The 19,655-nt window shown below is 42.1% G+C and overlaps 1 protein-coding gene across 8 annotated transcripts; it reads right to left on the minus strand.

Annotated features, from left to right (window-relative positions):
- Nucleotides 1-2,345: 2,345 nt before the first annotated feature.
- CDV3 (CDV3 homolog) lies at nt 2,346-19,437 on the minus strand. Of its 8 annotated transcripts, none has more exons than XM_078354210.1 (6): nt 18,868-19,437; nt 18,032-18,108; nt 9,129-9,274; nt 7,392-7,502; nt 5,864-6,023; nt 2,346-4,701 (listed from the first exon to the last, which is right to left on the minus strand). In XM_078354210.1, exons 1-6 carry the CDS (start codon nt 19,105-19,107, stop codon nt 4,551-4,553), a joined length of 885 nt encoding a protein of 294 aa, XP_078210336.1. In that variant the 5' UTR covers nt 19,108-19,437; the 3' UTR covers nt 2,346-4,550. The 8 variants fall into 8 exon arrangements, with proteins under 8 accessions (XP_078210336.1, XP_078210338.1, XP_078210337.1 ...); XM_078354212.1 differs by having other exon boundaries at nt 2,346-5,438; XM_078354211.1 differs by having other exon boundaries at nt 2,346-5,441.
- Between the last annotated feature and the right edge of the window lie 218 nt (nt 19,438-19,655).

Below are 19,655 nucleotides of genomic sequence, written 5' to 3' on the forward strand. Positions count from 1 at the left end.
CAATTTAGAAATTGGTAGAGGATTTGAATACACGTTTTTCCAAAGAAGATATACAGATGGCCAATAAGCACAAGATGTTCAACACCACTAGTCATTACAGAAATGCAAAATAAAACCACAATGAGATACTTCACACCACTAGGAAGACTAAATCACTAGATACAAGTGATCACAAGGATATGGAGAAATTGAAATCCTCTGACACTGCTGGTGGGAATAGTAACATAATGTGGCTACTTTAGAAGTTTGGCAGTTCCTCGAAGTGATATATGACCCAGGAATTTCACCCCTAACTATATACCAGAGAACTGGATTATGTTGATAGAAAAACTTGTACATGGAAGTTCACAGCAATATCATTCATAATGCCATCATTCATAATAAAACAACTCAAATGTCCAACTGATGAATGTATAATTTAAATGTGGTATATCCATACAATTACCTATATTGTTTAGCAATAAAAATGAAACACTGATACATGCTAAGTCTCAAAAACAGGCTAAATGTAGAAGCTACTCACTGAAAAACAAATTGTAGAATCTTTTCTAAATGAAATGCCTGGAATGAGAAAATCTATCTAGGCTGGGCATGGTGGCTCATGCAGCTGTAATCCCAGCACTTTGGGAGGCCGAGGTGGGCAGATCACCTGATATCAGGAGTTCGAGACCAACCTGGCCAATATAATGAATCCCCGTCTCTACTAAAAACACAAAATTAGCTGTGTGTGGTGGTGGGTCACCTGTAATCCCAGCTACTTGGGGAGGCTGAGGCAGAACTGCTTGAACCCAGGAGGCAGAAGTTGCAATGAGCCAAGATTCCGCCTCTGCACTCCAGCCTGGGCAAGAACAAGGCTCTTTCTCAAAAAAAAAAAAAAAAAAAAAAAAGGGAAGAAAAAACTAGAGACAAATAATACAATAGTGGCTGCTGCCTAGGACTGAGGAACTGGGGAGGAAAGCAGAGAATGACTAATAACAACAGGATTTCCTTTTGAGGTGATGAAAATGTTCGAGAATTTTAAGAGTGGTGATGGTTGCACAACTTTGAAAATATACCAAAAAAAGCATTAAATTGTACACTTCAAATGGTAACTTTTGGCCAGGCGTAATGGCTCCCCAAGTGGCTCTAAAACATTCCACCACTTTGGGAGGCCGAGGAGGACTGCTTGAGACCAGCCTGGGCAATAAAGCAAGACCTCATCTCTTTAAAAAAAAAAAAAAAAAAAAAAAAAAGGCCAGGCGCGGTGGCTCACGCCTGTAATCCCAGCACTTTGGGAGGCCAAGGCGGGTGGATCACGAGGTCAAGAGATCGAGACCATCCTGGTCAACACGGTGAAACCCCGTCTCTACTAAAAATACAAAAAAATTAGCTGGGCATGGTGGCGTGTGCCTGTAATCCCAGCTACTCAGGAGGCTGAGGCAGGAGAATTGCCTGAACCCAGGAGGTGGAGGTTGCGGTGAGCCGAGATCGTGCCATTGCACTCCAGCCTGGGTAACAAGAGCGAAACTCCGTCTCAAAAAAAAAAAAAAAATTAAAATTAAAAGTGCATGGTGACACACATAGTAATCCCAGCTACTGAGCAGACTGAAGTGGGAAGATTTCTTGATCCCAGGAGTTAGAGGCTGCAGTGAGCCATGATTGTGCCACTGCACTCCAACACAAGACCCTGTCTTTTTAAAAAGGGTGACATCTATCTAAAAAAAAAAAAAAAAAGTTTAAAACAAAAAGAGGAAATCAAAGGAGGGAAGAGTGATAGGGAGAGTTCTTTCTGTGCATGTTCTATCCTAAATAGGGCTGTTAAAAAGAGATCTCAATCAAGCACAAAGAATAATCAAATAGCAAATTGGTAACATTACATATTTAAACTTCTTTACCAAAATGACTGAAATATACTTTTGCTAATTTTAAAATCTAGGGACTATCATCCAAACTAAATCCTGAAATTTAAAGTTACTCTTCTTTTTGAGAATTGTTAAATACTCAAGGAACAAACCCTCAAATCCTTTAATCTTTATAAAAATTGTAGATCCCTCTGCCAGTTTAAGGTAACAAAATTTAATACAGCAACAAGGACAAATGTGTATTTCAAAGGTTTTCCAAAGAAATTCGTCACAGCTTTGCAGGCATACATGCCTGTTCGGTATTTTAAAAATTTTCTATTTCTTTTTACTGTCCTTGGTTTGCCTAAATCTTTATGCTTGAGTACTCTGCAAACACTTCTCAAACACAAAGTAACTCCTGAGTTTAGAGCATCATCATTTTCCTTAAGCAAGAGAGAGGCATGACCTCAACTCACCATTTTCAAAGATGGAATAAGCCTTTAAAATAACCATTACAGTCCAAAATCCATATATTTACTTTTTATTGAATTTGTTAATGTTACAGAGTTCTTGCACTGCCAAACCATGCCTGAGAATTCAAACAAATGGTACAATGGACAGCCTCATCCACCCATCATACAGTATATTAAAACTTGATTCATGTACATTTTGATATTTTCACAATCTTTTAAAAAGTTGTAACAAAGAGTTGGAATTTAAATCTGCTGCGGGTACAGTATGCTTTTACATAACACCTCCACTTAGTCATCTCTGTTCATTCTTCAGTAACATAACCCCCAACAAAATTTTGCTGGGAAAAAATACATACTTTCAGGGAAAATACACAGTTCAGTAATGAAGAGACTTTTTTAAGGTTTTTGGTTCCCAAATGAAGTCTTCAGTTTACCAAGAATCCCATTTCTGATTTAATCATCCAACCTCCCCTTGGCTGGCTCAGCCACTCACTCAAATACATTAGAAGGCAGGCATCCTGCCTGCCACCTCAAATGCCAACATTATTGCCCAGACATGGGTGGCAGGTCCCATCAGGAGATACTGTAATCACCCTTGGAGTCCAATTCCTGCACGGACACTTTCATCAAGACTAAACTCCTATCCAAAAATGCTCCCACATCAAAATAGTTTTACTCACCCACTTGCTTCACTCTTGCCAGTAGCAAGTCTGCAACTCATGCATTTGGCAAAGGGATTTATTATAGAGAAACCCAGACTCTGCATCAAGTAGTCAGATTACCACTTTCAGATATTTCTATTGAAAGATACAAAACTAGGAAACTGCCAGACTATCTCATTAGGTGGACACTCCTCTGTAATTCTGGGTAGCTTCCTCAGGTCCCTTTAAAGGACCAAAAACTATGATTAATAGGTATTTTAAGCTGTAACTATTAAAAACAGAAGTGCTACATCACCTGTCTTTCGCCCTGACTCTCCAAAGGAACATAAAGACACACCAAATGGTTGAAAACAGAGCTAGCTGGGACAATCACTGCATCTATGAACAGCCAATACCTTGCAAATTTGGGCACAAGTATATGAGGAATTCTTATCAAAGATCATGCACAATCCATGACACTTAAATGGGTTTTAGCTGAGGTTTTGCTCACATTGCTCTGAATTTGTAAGAACGATCAGTGAACCTCTTAGCCTCAGCAGAAAGCGCATTCTTCCCACTGCAGTTTACTATACAATTTAGACCTGATTAGACGAGGCATTAGCAGCACCTGAAGTTGAGCCTCCAGCATCCACTGCCCTTTACATGAAAGGCTATTTGGTTCCACCCTCAGGACTGGCATTCCCACGAGACATTCGACAATCCTAATGCATACTTCAGGTTACTCAACAGGGCAATATGCTGTCAAAGAACGTATTTCAAGTCAAAGCAAAAAAGGCCTTAATGTAGAACAGAAACAAAACAAAATGCACTCCCCAAATAAAAAAATTACCAGAAAACCCCACAAGATTATTCTTTCCCTTACCCCTTCCCCATTTGGTGGACCCCAGTTTGGTTGAATTTATTTTGTGGTTTCTTCAGAATGCAACTAAAATTTAAACTACAAATCATGGCCCTACACAGATGATCTGAACATATCAGTTCTTTTCAGTGGTGTGTTCCAGGAAGTCTAACATAGCCACAGCCTACTACAGAGAGTACTCCTTAAGGGTAGGGCACAGGACAGGTTAATTAAGGTCACTTAAATCTTCATCTTTTACAGCAGATCAGAACCCAGATGGCTGACTTTTTATGCAGGATTTCTGATAAAAATCCAGTAGAGCTGGTTTGAAGGTTCACATCGACATTTAATAGTTGTTGTAAGCTTCTTATCCAGAAGTTGTGATCCACACGAAGTCCACAATGAGTGCAGCAAATCTGAGGTAGTCAACCCTTATGAAGGCTCAGTATCTGAACATAAAAAGATTTTGAAATGACCACTGGCTGCAGGTTTTGGTTTTTTGTATTTGCAGAGTAAATATGAAAGAACACTGTTGAAACTAGTTCACACATTTATGTAACAATGAAAATTCCCCTAAATCCAATATGCATAGAGCAGTCGTGACACTTTTTAACTTCCATAGTGCCATGGGGCCGGTCATGAAACTCAGTGGTCTCTAACGGTGTCTGTAGATCCAGCAGAGATCAGATGATGAATGGCTGTTGGTGGTGGTTAGCTGTAGTTTAGTTACCTCAGAAGGGTTAGCAAAGCCCATTCCTTAATTGTACTGTGAGTGGCTGCTTTTCTGATTTTCAAGCACAGCATACTGGTTGTCTAGCTGAAGTTTAAGGGCCTGGTTTTTTGAAACCTCATCCCTACCTCTATTTTTGTGTCTTACTACTTCAAAGCTCTTCTCCATTTCTTTATCCCTAAGGGAAAAGAAATGTAATCAGTAAATATTTCTTCTTCACTAGGGTTTTTGAAAATATTCGTCCTTGAATTTAAAAAAAAGAGCCGCCCTTAGAAGAATGCTGGGGAGGGGTAGGAGTAAAGGCATATATAAAATCTTTATCAAACCATTTTAAGGCTTCAATTAGAACAAAAAACACCGAACACTGTACTGAAGCTCTAGGGTCCTATCGTCTACTGAACAGTTAACTGTGCCCCTATTTCAGGACAATTTTGAAGAAAACTGTTAAAAGCTGTGTAATGACATTCCTCCTAAGACTTTCACTTTTAGTGAGTAATAGATAATAGATAATACATTTCTCTCTTTATGCACACGGATAACGATTTTCTCATTCAAGTAAATTCCACTCATTAGTCAATGATTTCTCCTCACATCGATTTTGTGGGAGTGGATCTGATTAGGTCAGGTAAAGAAACTTGAGTGTGGTGAATCACTGCCCTCCCAAGATCCCTTATACATTTTTTAAGACAGAGCAGAGGAGCAAGTCCATGTGGAGGTTTAAATTCAAGCCAGCTGTGCTCTCAAAATGGCGAAAAGGCTGGGATTTATTCTAAAAGCCACCCCAAAAAACATTTCCATCTGATGTCATTTACATTTCTTCCCATTTTATTTATGTTTTAAAATTCATGTCCCTAAGTAAGATGTAGATGTGCCATATGTAGTCATTTAATTCCAGGTAGCATTCATTTTAAGTACCTGCTGAAATAAGATTATTTTAATATTAGATTTATAAATGCCAACATCTTCTGTCTATAGTCACATAAACTGGGAATACAATTAAACAGCACTTTTATATTTCTAGTTTCCATATTATAAGGCACAAAAGCCACTTATAAAAGAATTAACTACACTGAAACTTGTCATTGCTAAAAAACATAAACCCGGGTTAAGAGAAACTTTTGCAGACAGCAGACAAAGTCGGTCTCCAGCTTTCTTTGTCCTCCCCTTTCCTCCCCTCTAGGCATATAAAGTCCCACCCTGATTCTCAGTTGCCTGTGAGGCGAAGCCCAGGCTTTACTAGTTAAGTAGTCTTCCTTGGGGGGGTATGCACATCCCCTACACCCCACTCTGTGGCCAAGGAATGGACACCCCAAACAAAACGCAGTAATTATAGTACTTACTTCCGGCTTTCTACATGCTTGGCAGTTGACTGCAGGGATGGGAACTGTGTATCGCTGTAAATTTCTGGTGGTCCTTGTGGTGTTTTCCTTGTTGTGGTTAACCTGGCCCCAGGAGGCCTATATACACCACTAGTCATTGCCGGTTCTGGGGTTTCTGTAACTAATATTTTATAATAATTTAGATACACTATTCAAATGCTCAGCATTTTAATAAGCTATTCTTGCATTCCCAATCATTTAACAAATAACCTGATTATAAGAAGGGTGTCTGGGTCAGACAACAGACGAAAAGTTATTTGAGAAAATGTCTCAAAGTAAAAACAGGCCAGGCACAGTGGCTCATGCCTGTAATTCAAGCACTCTGGGAGGCAGAGGTGGGCAGGTTACCTGAGGTCAGGAGTTCAAGACCAGCTTACCCAACATGGTGAAGCCCCAACTCCACTAAAAATACAAAAAAATTAGCCAGACGTGATGGCGGACACCTATAATCCCAGCTACTTGGTGGGCTGAGGCAGGAGAATTGCTGTAACCTGGGAGGCGGAGGTTGCAGTAAGCCCAGACTGAGCCACTGCACTCCAGTCTGGGCAAAAAGAGCAAAACTCTATCCCAACAACAAAAAGGTGAAAACTTTGTATTTTTCTAGGGTAGTACTCTAAATCCGCTTCCATGTACAACTTTAGTAATCTATGTAAATGCTGAGTTCCACACGCTAAATTACTGGAAATGAGAAAGGAATCTGCTGAACCTGGATGACTGGTCTCATCAGTCATCCAGTTATAGCAGCCCTATGTCAGAATAGGACCACTTCAGTCCACAATTTACCTACTGGTAAATATGAATTACTTCTTTACCTGATTGGTGGACTGGTAACGATGCCACATGTAAAGAATTTATTTAATGAAATGCCAGTGTGGTTATTTTTTAAGACGCTAACCAGGGCCAGGTGCAGTGGCTCACTCCTGTAATCCCAGCACTTTGGGAGGCCAAGGCGGGCAGATTGCTTGAGGTCAAAGCCGGCCTGGCCAACACAGTGAAACCCCTTCTTTACGAAAATTACAAAGAATTAGCAGGGCATGATGGTGCATGCCTGTAATCCCAGCTACTTGGGAGGTTGAGGCAGAAGAATCACTTGAACCTGGGAGGTGGAGGCTGCAGCACTGCAGTGACCGCAGATTGTGCCAATGCACTCCAGCCTGGGCAAGAGAGTGAGACTTTGTCTCAAAAAAAAAAAAAAAATAATCTAGCTGAGCACAGTGGCTCATGCCTGTAATCCCAGCACTATGGAAGGCCAGGGTGGGCAGGTCACTTAAAGTAAGAAGCCAGACCCATCTCAAATAAAACAAAAAGATTCTAAAGATGATTTAAAAACATAGGACTGGATGTGGTGGCTCACACCTGTATTCCCAGCACTTTGGGAGGCTAAGGTGGGAGGACTGCTTGAGCCCTGGAGTTGGAGACAAGCCTGAGCAACATAGTGAGATCTCGTGTCTACAATAAAATAAACAGGTGGTTTGCCCCGGTAGTCTACTTGGAAGTCCAGGGTGGGAGGATGACTTGATCCCAAGCAGCTGAGGGTCTGCAATGAGCCATGATCGCACCATTGCACTCCAATCTGGGCCACAGAGCAAGACTCTTGTCTCTAAAAAATATAAAAATAAAAATCTAAAATCAAAACATGGCTGGACACAATGGCTCAGGCCTGTAACCTCAGCTCTTTGTGAGATGGAGGCAAAAGAATCCTTTGAGGCCCAGGAGGTAGAGACCTGCCTGTCACTATGTCAACATAGTGAAAATCTGTCACTACAAATAAATGAGCCAGGTACAGTGGTGCATATCTGTAGCCCCACCTACAGAGCGAGACCCCGTGTCTCTCTAAGAATATCCTTAATTATTTCACTATCTTCCACCTCATCAATAGATTTTACGACTCTACTTCTTTTTTATTTCCTTAGAGAAACATGAGTAAAACAGGAAAAAACAAAGCTGAGCAGCCCAAGGTCTTCCCTCATGGCTAACATTCCAGCTTTTTCCTATCTTTTTCCATGCTCAATATGGATTCAAACAGTGTTATATACATGTTTTTCACTTACTGAAAACATTTCAAATACGCATCTATGTGATTATTTACAAGACCACTGACAGAATAAATAGACAAAAACATACACACAGCAAAAACTGGAGAGATTTAAAATGTTAACATATAGTAGTTATCTGTGATTTCTGGATAGCAAGATTTGGAGTGATCTGTTATTCTTTACACTATTCTGAATAAAATAATGGGTACATTTCTTTAAAGTGGTGCTTCTTAAACTTTCATTGCCCTAAGGAGACCTTCCAGACAGCTGTTTCCTAACTGCCCCTATTCCATGAAATTCTAATACTGTAGATATACTATACATCTCTTTATGCACTTTGGTCTTCTCGTGGGCCACAAACAACTGTTAAGGTTGAGATTCCTTCAGCCTGAAAGAAGCAACTTTTACTCCCTTGAGAATGATAAAATTGACTTGCATCTTTTCCCTGAAGACTTTGGAGGAAAAAAAAAATGCATGATAAAATCAGCTCTACTGAGAATTCATGCTTCAAGAAAGAGGAAAGTCAAATAGGAAATGAAAAAGACAAAGCGCAAGTGAAAAACAAGGGCCCCAATATTCCTTACTCAGCTATCAAAAATATTTTAAAATACAGGAGGCTGAGGCAGGAGAATTGCTTGAACCCAGGAGGCAGAGATGGCAGTGAGCTGAGATTGCGCCACTGCACTCCAGCCTGGGGCCTGGAGACAGAGTGAGACTCTGTCTCAAAAAAAAAAAGGAAAAAAAATAATTTTTTTTTTAATAATAAAAGCTTTAGGAATTTCCTATCATGAAAACCTTGAGTTAAACCCAACCCTTGGTAATTAATACTAAAAATCCTAAATAAAAAGCTTACTTTGTATTCTAATAAATTAAAATCTTTTCCTTACCTTTCCCTTAGCAAAGTAGTTAATATTTAAAGAGAAAATTGGAATAAATGCTCAAATAAATTTCAACAAATAAAACTGGAATTGACTAGTCTATCTACATATAAATTTTACAACAGCATATAGTACAAAAGTATGTCTTTTAACTTTCAGATTCCTTTTATTTAGGATTTCAAAGTCTTTTAACATCCCACTCTACCAAGAATGAAAAGGAGCGTCTCCTCCACATTCCGCCACAATCATGCACTTGGTTGAAAGTGGACCATGTATAAATTAGATGTCTTTCCGAAAATTACAGAAAATTACCAATTACTGGAGCAGGAGGTGCTTGTACCGGAGCTGTTTTGTTCCAGGGACCTGAAGATTTTTCCATACCACCACCACCACCTCCACCTTCTTCCCAGTTATCACCTGGATCTTGTCTCTTTTCATTATCATCTTCTTCCTTTTCACTGTTGAAAAAGCAAGCATGTAAATTCAATTAAGGAACCACCAAAAAAATCTGCAGTCCAAATTCTTAGTTTTATCCATGATTATCTGTGCAACCTGAAGAAGTCACCTAATCTCTTTGGAACCTAAGGGTCTTATTTAAAAAGTGAGGCTGAGTATACTGGCTCACGCCTGTAATCCCAGTACTTCGGGAGGCCGAGGTGGGCAGATCACCTAAGGTCAGGAGTTCAAGTCCAGCCTGGGTAACATGGCGAAACTCCATCTCTACTAAAAATACAAAAATTAGCCAGGCATGGGGGCGCACACCTGTAATCTCAGCTACTGGGGAAGCTGAGGCAGGAGAATCCCTTGAACCCAGAAGGTAGAGGCTACAGTGAGCTGAGATCGTGCCACTGCACTCCCACCTGGGCGACAGGGTGTGACTGTCTCAAAAAATAAAAATAAAAACAAGAAAAACTGATATGCCTCTGTGACAATATGCCTGATTATTTATAGCAGCGCCACGTAAAAGCAGGACCCCAGCTGCCACCTCAAGCAACTAAGGAAGGGAAGGGAGGTTGATACAACCTGAAATGCAGAGAACAAGGTGAGCTGAAGGATTAAAAGCACAATTACAAGATTTTCCTGGCACCGAAAAGTACAAACAGGCATTTATGGTAAGCATATTTTTAGTGAGCAAATGAAGGGTTTTGAAAGTTGTATAATTTTATTTGCCAATCCTTTAGCATATGTAACAAAATGCCCTCAGAAGTAGAATGCACATTCCAGCAGATGAAAACAAGTCTGTGTCCGGTGTTTACACGAGTGCAACAAATTTCATTAGTGCCAGTCTCTCCTGTTTGACACAGAGGATAGAATTAGCCCGTAACATTACACATGTATTCACCATTTGTTTAAAAAGAAAATATAAGAACTCAGTCTTTGACTTTCTAGAGATGTTACAAATGTGAAAATATACCCTCAGTGGTAACATATCATCTTAAGAATGCTTGCAGTATTTTCTCAATGCTAACTTAATTTCTCTATGCTTGAATAGACTTGAGTAGGAATTTATTCCTCCAAGGCATCTTTGATTATTTCTTTTTGCCGGATTATTTTTGATAACTTTACATGTCCTAAATTACCAAGTATATATATTTTTTGTCTCTTAACAAAAGGGATATTGACAACAGGGATATTAAAGCTAACCCAATCAGGCAACTCGTTGCCCTGGAAGACCTGGTAAAAACTACCAATCTTTTCATAAAATTATTTGTCATGACAATGGTGGCTTTTCCTAGGTCTTCCAGCTTCTCAACTCCTTCACCATTCTATCTTTTCCCCACCTTCCTAAAAAAAAAAAAAAAAAAAAAAAAAAATGCTGGTTTCCAAAACTCTGTCCCTGGCCTTCCACTTATCACCCTGACTCTTAACTGTATAATCTTGGGAACCTAACGGCCTGTCTTGGCTTCTGCAAAAGGACATCTAAAGATGCTTTCCTTCCATTTCTATTAAAACAAGACACATGGTGGCTATAAGACAAAGTTCTTGACCAGCTTGACGGTCTTCTTTAAAGATACTTAGAAAAATATAAGTGGCAAGACGTCATTTGAAAATAATGGTACTGGCCGGGTGTGGTGGCTCACGCCTGTAATCTCAGCACTTTGGGAGTCCGACGTCGGCAGATCACCTGGGGTCAGGAGTTTGAGACCAGCCTGGCCAACAGGGCAAAACCCCATCTCTAGTAAAAACACAAAAATTAGCTGGGTGTGGTGGCACATGCCTTTAATCTCAGCTACTTGGGAGGCTGAGGAGGGGAATCTCTTGAACCTGGGAGGCAGAGGTTGTAGTGAGTCAAGATTGCACGACTGCACTACAGCCTGGGCAACAGAGCAAGACTCCATGTCAAAATAATAATAATAATGGCAGCATTGTATGAATTACCTACCAACTGGGGTGACTGCCGAATTTAGAGGCTAGAGTGATAATGAGGAAGAGAGGGAAAAAAAGAACAGATTTATCTCTAATCTACATTTACAGCAAGATTTTACTTACAACTTTATCTGCAAGAAAAGAAAAAGGGTAGAGAATATGGCAATTCATCCCTAAGAGGTCTGAGAAAGAAAAAAATGCTAATTAAAAGAAAAATATAGCCAAGCCATCCCTCAGTTTTACTTTTCGTTAACATGTAACAGAATTCTATACAGCCATTTAAAATGATGTAAAGCCTATGCTGACATGGAGGTAGTATTCATGTTATATCAACTGAAAATACACTAAAACATCTATATACCTAATAATATAAATACAAAAACGTCTAGAACAATTTAAAAATGTTTTGTAGAGTAACTTTGGGTGCTAGAATACATGACTTTATCTTCTTCATGCAGCAAACAATTAGGAACAAATTCTAAAGTCAGACTTCCTGGTTCAAATCCAAGCTCTGCCACTTTCCAGCCAAAAAACTGAATATAGTACTTAATTTCTTTACTCCTCAATTTACTCTTACGTAAAATGGAGCTGACAACCCTGTAACAATCAGCACTATTTACTGACTATCCCTAAGTAGAAGAGATTACAGATAATTCTTACACATTTCTAGGTATGCTTCTACAGACATTCTACATTAGACATCTCCTCTGTCTCGCAGAGGAACATGTGTAAGTCTGTAAGGCACTTTTTTTTCCCTTTTATTTCTAACATAGACATTCTACATTAGACATCTCCTCTGCTTTGCAGAGGAATATTAAGTCTGTAAGGCATTTTTTTTCCTTTTATTTCTCCCAGATCCCTGTTCTTTATATGCTTCTACATTTTTTCAAATAATTTCTAAAAACAAGCATATTTTAAAAATTCACACAAAAAATCATTTTTTATTTAAAAAATTTTTTAGAGACTGTCTCGCTCTATCACCCAGGCTGGAGTAGAGGCCCTTCTCAGCTCATTGTAAACTTAAACTCCCAGGCTAGAGAGAAACTCCCACCCCAGCCTCCCAAATAAGCCAGAAGTACAAGTGCAGACCACCACAACTGACTAATTTTACTTTTTTGCATTTTTTGTAGAGACACAGTCTTGCCCAGGCTGAGATCTTGAACTCCTGGCCTCAAGTGATCCTCCCACCTCTGTCTCCCAAAGTACTAGGATTAAAAGGGTGAGCCACCACGCCCAGCCTCACAAAAAACTTTTAAATAAAAACTCCAATTTGGTCTGATGGAATAGTTACAGCATCAACTAAGTTTTTTTTTTTTTTTTAACTGTCTAGTGTCTTTCTAACATCTCCTTGACCTTAGGGAAAAAAAATAAATAAAATAGGCCAGGTGCGGTGGCTCACGAGGTCAAGAGATGGAGACCATCCTGGTCAACTTGGTGAAACCCCGTCTCTACTAAAAATACAAAAAATTAGCTGGGCATAGTGGCGCGTGCCTGTAATCCCAGCTACTCAGGAGGCTGAGGCAGGAGAATTGCCTGAACCCAGGAGGCGGAGGCTGCGGTGAGTCAAGATCGTGCCATTGCACTCCAGCCTGAGTAACAAGAGCAAAATTCCATTTCAAAAAAAAAAAAAAAATAACCACATATTTAAAAATACACCTAGGTTACAAACTACTACCAAAAAATAAGCATAATCTGTTTAACTAGAGGGATTGCATATCAATTATGAAAGGCACAAGGAGACAACTTAGTATTTTCAATTCTTGGCCAGGAGTGGTGGCTCATGCCTGTAATCCCAGCACTTTGGACGGCCAAGATGGGAGGATCATTTGAGGCCAGAGTTCAAAACCAGCCTGAGCAACACAGTGAGACCCTGTCTCTATTTATTAAAAATAAATATATTGGTGTCTAAAGTGGCTCCCACCGGAGGTCATGGCGCTCGCGAAGGCGAGGTCATCAGTTCAAGGCTAACCTCATAAGCTCAAATTGATTGGCAAAAAAAAATAAATAAAAAATAAATAAATAAATCAACATATTTTATTTTATTTTTTTTTGGATACGGAGCTTCACTCCTGTGGCCCAGGCTGGAACCTCTGCCTCCCAGGTTCAAGCTATTCTCTGGCCTCAGCCTCCTAAGTAGCTGGGATTACAGGCATGCACCTCCACACCCGGCTAATTTTTTATATTTAGCAGAGATGGGGTTTCACCATGTTGGCCAGGCTGGTCTTAAACTCCTGACCTCAGGTGATCCGCCCACCTCGGCCTCCCAAAGTGCTGGGATTACAGGCCACTACACCTGGCCCCCCCAAAAACTTTTTAACAAATATTTTGGGTTCTTAAGATTCCAAAATACTAAATGTGGAAATCGTCTAGTCAAGACCCTTCATCAGCCAGGTGTGGTGGGTCACACTTATAATCACTTTGGGAGGCTGAGGCGGGTGGGTCACTGGAGGTAAGGAGTTTGACAACAGCCTGATCAACATTGTGAAACTCCGTCTCTACTAAAAATACAAAAATTAGCCAGGGGTGGTGGCACACGCCTTTCCCAGCTACTTGGGAGGCTGAGGCAGGAGAATCGCTTTAACCTGGGAGGTGGAGGTTGCAGTGAGTGGAGATGCTGCCACTGCACTCCAGCCTGGGTGAAAAAGTAAAAATTCAGTCTCCACCCCCCCACCCCCTCCTCACCCACCAAAAGACTATTCATTCAATAATTGAAGGAATTAAAGCCCAGAGATGCTTACAGGCTTGCCTAAATGTCATTTAGCAGGGTAGAAATGATTTACATATTTTATTGCTTTTTCATATTTACATATTTCAGAAAGTATCAACTCTCCAAATGTCACAGCAGAGCAAGAAACATGTTGCAAAGTTATTTCCACAGGAGACATGCTAAAATTCAGTGTTTGACACAAATATATAGCTTCTCATCAGCTAAATTTTATAAATAAACACTACAATACTACTGTAAATTCATCACAATTCTGCTCGCAGAGGAATATGTGTAAGCCTGTAAGTCACTATTGGTAGGGTGAGGAGAATAATGGCATTACAAAGGGAAAATTTATAGAATATCTACTATGCCAAGCAGCATTCCACCCAACTGTATGACGTTAAACCTCACAGTAGCATTAAGGGAGGCAAGAGACCCACTGTATGTTGAGGAAACTTAAGTACCTTCCCCAGGGCTACAAAGTAGCAGAGCCAAGATAGTGTGGGATTCCAGGGGCCATATTCTTTTAATTCATTTTATCCTCTTTATAGCTCTAAGATATGACACAGAAATATTCTCTACTTTGAGATTTGAGAAATTCATTTTCTTTAGTAAGGCTTGATAGGATCACACAACCTGCAGCAGTATATTTGTAAAGAATAGAACAGCCTTATCTCCTTACCTCAAGAGACATGAGAATTTACACATGCTAACTCCCCTTCCCCAACACTAGGGGGAAGCAGCTAAAACAAAAATCACACTGGACTGAGTGGCTGGAATACCCGGCATCTCCACAGGTTTGTCTCTATTATACCTAGCATTGCTACAACAGTAAAATGGGGAAATGAACACCGCCTGATTAGCTATGCCTGGCCTGGAGGCTTAAAATGTCACAGTATCTCATCCAAAGAATCTTTCCAGACCCCTTCGTGGATGAAATGTCTCTCCTCTGCCCCAGAGCACCCTGCACATCTCTCTGAAATATCTACTGTTATCTGTTACAGCATGACTTATTTCTACGACCAGAAAACCTCACGCACAGTGCCTAGCACAAAGTAGTCACCTAAGTGTTTGCTAGAATAAATCCACCTTGGATAACTTAACTAGCTCTACCTAACAGGTTTAAAAGTCTAGATTTCTCACCAAAGTTTCTAGAAAACCACTGTGCTCCAAGAACTTAATTCTTTATTGAAACATGACAAATGTTCAACATTGTATGCCTTTAAGAATGAAATCTTTCTAACATTCTCCCAAAAATCCACTTTCAAGATGGAAGAGGCTAGGCGTAGCAGCTCATGCCTGTGATTCCTGTGCTTTGAGAAGATCACTTGAAGCCAGGAGTTGAGACCAGCCTAGGTAACATAGCCCCTGTCCAGAGAAAAAAAGTAGTATTAGTCAGGTGTAGTAACTCACACCTGTAGTTCCAGCGACTTGGGAGTTTGAGGGTGGGAGGATCACTTGAGCCCATGAGTTCAAGACTGCAGTGAGCTATGATCATGCCACTGCATTCCAACCTGGGTGACAAAGTAAGACTCTGTCTCGAAGAAATAAAATAAAAAAAAAAGATGAAAGAGACCTACAGGGCCTACAATCAACCAAGGATCTATCTCAAGTGACAGGCTCCTTTATAACCACCTAAATGGCTTCTCTCTTAAAAATTTGTCTATATAGCATATCTTGAATAAGACCTATTAATTTAATGGACACATTTAAGTACCTTGGTACTTAAATCTTGAGCTGGTTGGTAAATGCAAAACAGGATGTTAATACACAGTATGTTTGCTGTTAATGAAAAATTTCCCCTCTCAAATGTACAGGTAAAGACCTAACATGCTAGCTAACTACTATAAGGACCAGGGTCAAGAACTTTAAGATTGCATGTGACATCTGGCTGGGCACAGATGTCAGTGGCTCATGTCTGTAATCCCAGCGCTTTGGGAGGCCAAGACAGGTAGATCACCTGAGGTTGGGAGTTTGAGACCAGCTTGACCAGCATGGAGAAACCCCATCTCTACTAAAAATACAAAATTAGCCAGATGTGGTGGCGCATGCCTGTAATCCCAGCTACTCAGGAAGCTGAGGCAAGAGAATCGCTTGAACCTGAGAGGCGGAGGTTGAAGTGAGCTGAGATCACGCCATTGCACTCCAGCCTGGGCAACAAAAGCAAAACTCAAAAAAAAAAAAAAAAAAAAAAAAAAAAGGTGCAGATGGCACATGTAATCTAAGTCTCAGTATACGGAGAAGAGAAAAAGATAAAGCACATGTAGCAGAGACTGGTGGATCTGAGTGAAGAGAAGAGCATATGGGAAGGAGTGTTTTTCAGCGTTAGCAGGTTAGTGGAATACCTCTACAAGGATGGCCATGTAGGGGCAATGACTAGATGCTAAGAAAACAAACAAACAAAAAACAATATAAAAGCTGGTCTACTTCACGTTGGAGCAGAAATTAAATGCTCATACTAGCTGACACTTATTATCCCCGGCAAGGGTGAAGTATCTAAGTTATTTTAGACATTTTTTTACTATCTCAGGAGTAGCCAAAATAGATCAACAATAAAATCATCCTAAAGATGAACATGCAATTTATACTCAATAACAGAAAAACACAGGTTCTGTTTAAATATTCCCCACAGTTTTAACAAAATCAATTTCTAATCTTCAGTGAACTTGAAACTTTTTCTCTTCAGAAAAGTGCTACTTTTGCCCAGTAAGTTCAACATGACCAAACACTAACCTTCCAGTCACTCATGTTTTCAAGAACCTGCAGTCATTTAAGAAAGGCAGATTAAGAGCCAAACTTTACAACAGAACAGGAGCCACACACACAGGCAGTTCCACACTCCAAATGCTAAGAACCTCATATTCCCACCTTCCCCATCTTTTACAGGTCAAGGCCCAGGAGAGAGAAAAGGGGAAGGTACCGGAAGGAAGCCAACAAGTGGTTGGGAATCAAACTCAAGTCTAATCACGTCTACTGACCACCACTATAAAGGAACCTCCGGAGTGAGAGTGGAGAGTGGAGAAGCCACCATTCCTGAAAGTTGCCCATTATCAATCGGCGGTTTCACTTTGGTTAAGGTCGCAAAATGACGTTTTCACAGAACATAATGCCTAGCTGTGGTGGGTATTCAACAAATGTCAATAATAGTAACCCTGCTTTTGGAACAGGTTATCTAAAGCTATAGATACTAACATCCAGAGAGGTCAAAACACATTTTCAGTTAAGGAAAGTATTTCCTCCACTGTAGTTTGCAGTCACTGGCATTGCCTGTAAAATGCAAACTTCAAACTCGGGGCAGGCAGTTCATCAAGATACTTTCTTTCTTTAAACTGGGAGCAAAGGATTTTTTCATCTTAAAGCAGAACCGTATCTTCACTTGTTTCTTCCTACTTTATGAACCCTCCAAAATACAGCACTTACTTAACATCAACCTTAAAGTTGACTACCACAGACCGGACTTGACAAATGTTAATTTCAAATCTTCTAAACTATCCAATGTTTAAAAACTAGTTTTCTTGAACTTTAAAAAATAGCACGTTTACACACAGAATTCCATTCCTATTAAGTTTTAGAAAAAAACTCAGGTGTTAGCATAGTGGTTATGTTGAAGGTGAATGCAGTGACTAGGTGTTAGGAGAACCTCGTTCTGTATCAGAAAAATTCAGTTTCTTGACCTGTGTGCTTACTGCACAGGTTGATCGCACTGTGTGAACACATAAAATCTCTATTTCCCTGTAAGTATGCTATACCTCGATCACAAAAAATATATTCACTTGCTTATTGGAGAACATGTGAAAAAACCCACATTATTTTTTAAACCAAAAAGAAGTACAACCATCCATGTTAAAAGTAAAAATTGTGAAGGGACAAAATCCACTGTAGCTGTCTCAAATGAAAAGGCCTAACCAGAACTGGAAGTAGGCAAGCTCTCACAGGAGTTTAGGGCAGCTAATTTGATGAGCACACGGAAGGGCTGCCCTCATAGAGTGAAGGAGTGAGTAGATTCAATCCATTTGAGTCCTAATAAGCATATCTAGAACACAAGGATACTATGATGCTGCTCTGGGACTAAAGGAAAACCTAACTTGTATCCAATATCTGTCCTAAAGGTTATTTAAACACATTTGTAACCAGACCATACCTTATTTGCATTGCCTGAACCCTGAGGCCGCTGTAATCAACCTCTTTTTGCTCCAATTCTTTCCATTCATCTTCCTCCTGTAAAACAAACGCCATTTGTTCAATTAAAGCTATTTGCAGGCATACAACTAAGTAATCATCAAAATGGGAAAAGTGGATCAAGTGGCTGGAACCTAAACTAAGTATACACTCCTCTTCTGGCCAAAGCCCTTGCTTCGTCCTGGGGCAAACTAGGCTACACGGAGGACAAACATGCTCATCAGTCTTAACACTGTACTTCCGCTGGGTTCCAGCACGAGAGCTGTTACTTTAAGCAACTAGGAGAAGCCCAAGGAAGAAGTCAACAGGAATTTCACAACTACATTTCTACCTCAACGTTATTGCACCGAGACTTTTCTTTTTCTTTCTCGGGTTTAGAGACTAAGTCATCACAAAAGAGCTGCCACAAACGCGGCTGCTGAAAGCGAAAATTCAGCTCAAACTACTGGGCTGAGGTCAGCACGCGGAATTATTCAGCCTAGACTACACTGATAAACGCTGCTCTGTGCTGGGCACTGCAGCCCCAGACCTAGTGCCCCCGGAGGGTGGCGCCGCCTAGGCCTTGGCTAACGCGGAGAGACGCGAGGTAGGAAGGGCAGCTCCGGGGCGGGTGTCGGAGGGGGTCCCGGACCTGGCGAGCCCGGCCCGAGGTGGGGAGCCCGCGTCACGTGGCCGACCCGCGCCCCTCCGCCCTGCCCCCGTGGCCCCCCCCCGGACGCTTCCCCGGCAGGCGGGGGCGGGCACATGGGGCGCCGGCGCGCCGCCCGGGCCCGGAGTGCCGGCCTCCCGGCCCCTCACCTTCGTCACAGCCTTGGTGGCGGCCCCTGGGCCCGCAGCCCCCGCGCTCGCGGTCCCGCCGTCGCCCGGTCGGGTCCCCGCGCCCGCCCCGCCGCCCGCAGCACCCGTGGCTCCGCTGCTCCCGCTGGCGCTGCCCGCTGCGCCCGCAGCACTCGCTGCCCGGTTGCTCCGCTCCTTCTTCTTCTTCTTGTCTCTCTTAGCAAAGAAGTTGTCCAGGCTCCTTTCCTCCGTCTCGGCCATGGCCTTGGCTTCCTCGACCCGGATGGGTGGGGCCGGCGGCGGGCGCGGTCCACGGGACTCCGAGCTCCGGGTCGCGGCCGGCTCTGCGCTCACGCTGCCGGGCGCGGCGACGCCTCAGCCCCGCGGGGTCGCCGAGACGTGCGCGGCGGGGCGGGCTGCTCCCCCTGCGAGCTGGCGAGCGGTGGTACCGTCCGCCCGAAGGCTCGCGCGCCGCCGCTGTCTCCCTAGGCTGCTGGGCTGCGGCTAGTGCCGCGGCGACGGGGCAGGATCCCGCTCTCCCTACAACCAGAGGGGAAAAGGCACGCGCGGGACAGAGGCTCTAGCGAGAGTGCTCGGCTAGCGGCGGCGCGTGTCGGAGGAAGATGCGCGCGCGCAGGCCCGAAGAGGAGGGGAAAGGGATGGGGAAGGGAGGGAGGGGGAGCAGGGAGGGAGGGCGGGCCGCTAGAAGAGAGAGGCAGCACCCGCGCCTGCGTACTTTCCTCTGCCCGCCGTTGTGTGATTGCCGAGGGGCGGGCGGCGGGAGGAGGTGGAGGCGGAGGTGGCAAGAC

The sequence above is a fragment of the Callithrix jacchus genome, chromosome 17 (assembly GCF_049354715.1).
Source record: "Callithrix jacchus isolate 240 chromosome 17, calJac240_pri, whole genome shotgun sequence".
Taxonomy (NCBI): domain Eukaryota; kingdom Metazoa; phylum Chordata; class Mammalia; order Primates; family Cebidae; genus Callithrix; species Callithrix jacchus.

Coding starts and splice junctions, on each gene's coding strand:
- CDV3 (XM_078354210.1), bottom strand. CDS start 19,107: ATGGCCGAGACGGAGGAAAGGAGCCTGGACAACTTCTTTGCTAAGAGA. Junction 6,024..7,391: donor CTCCCACCCTGGACTTCCAA/GTAGACTACCGG, acceptor ATAAAATATTAG/TTACAGAAACCCCAGAACCG. Junction 4,702..5,863: donor AAGCATGTAGAAAGCCGGAA/GTAAGTACTATA, acceptor CTTTTCCCTTAG/GGATAAAGAAATGGAGAAGA.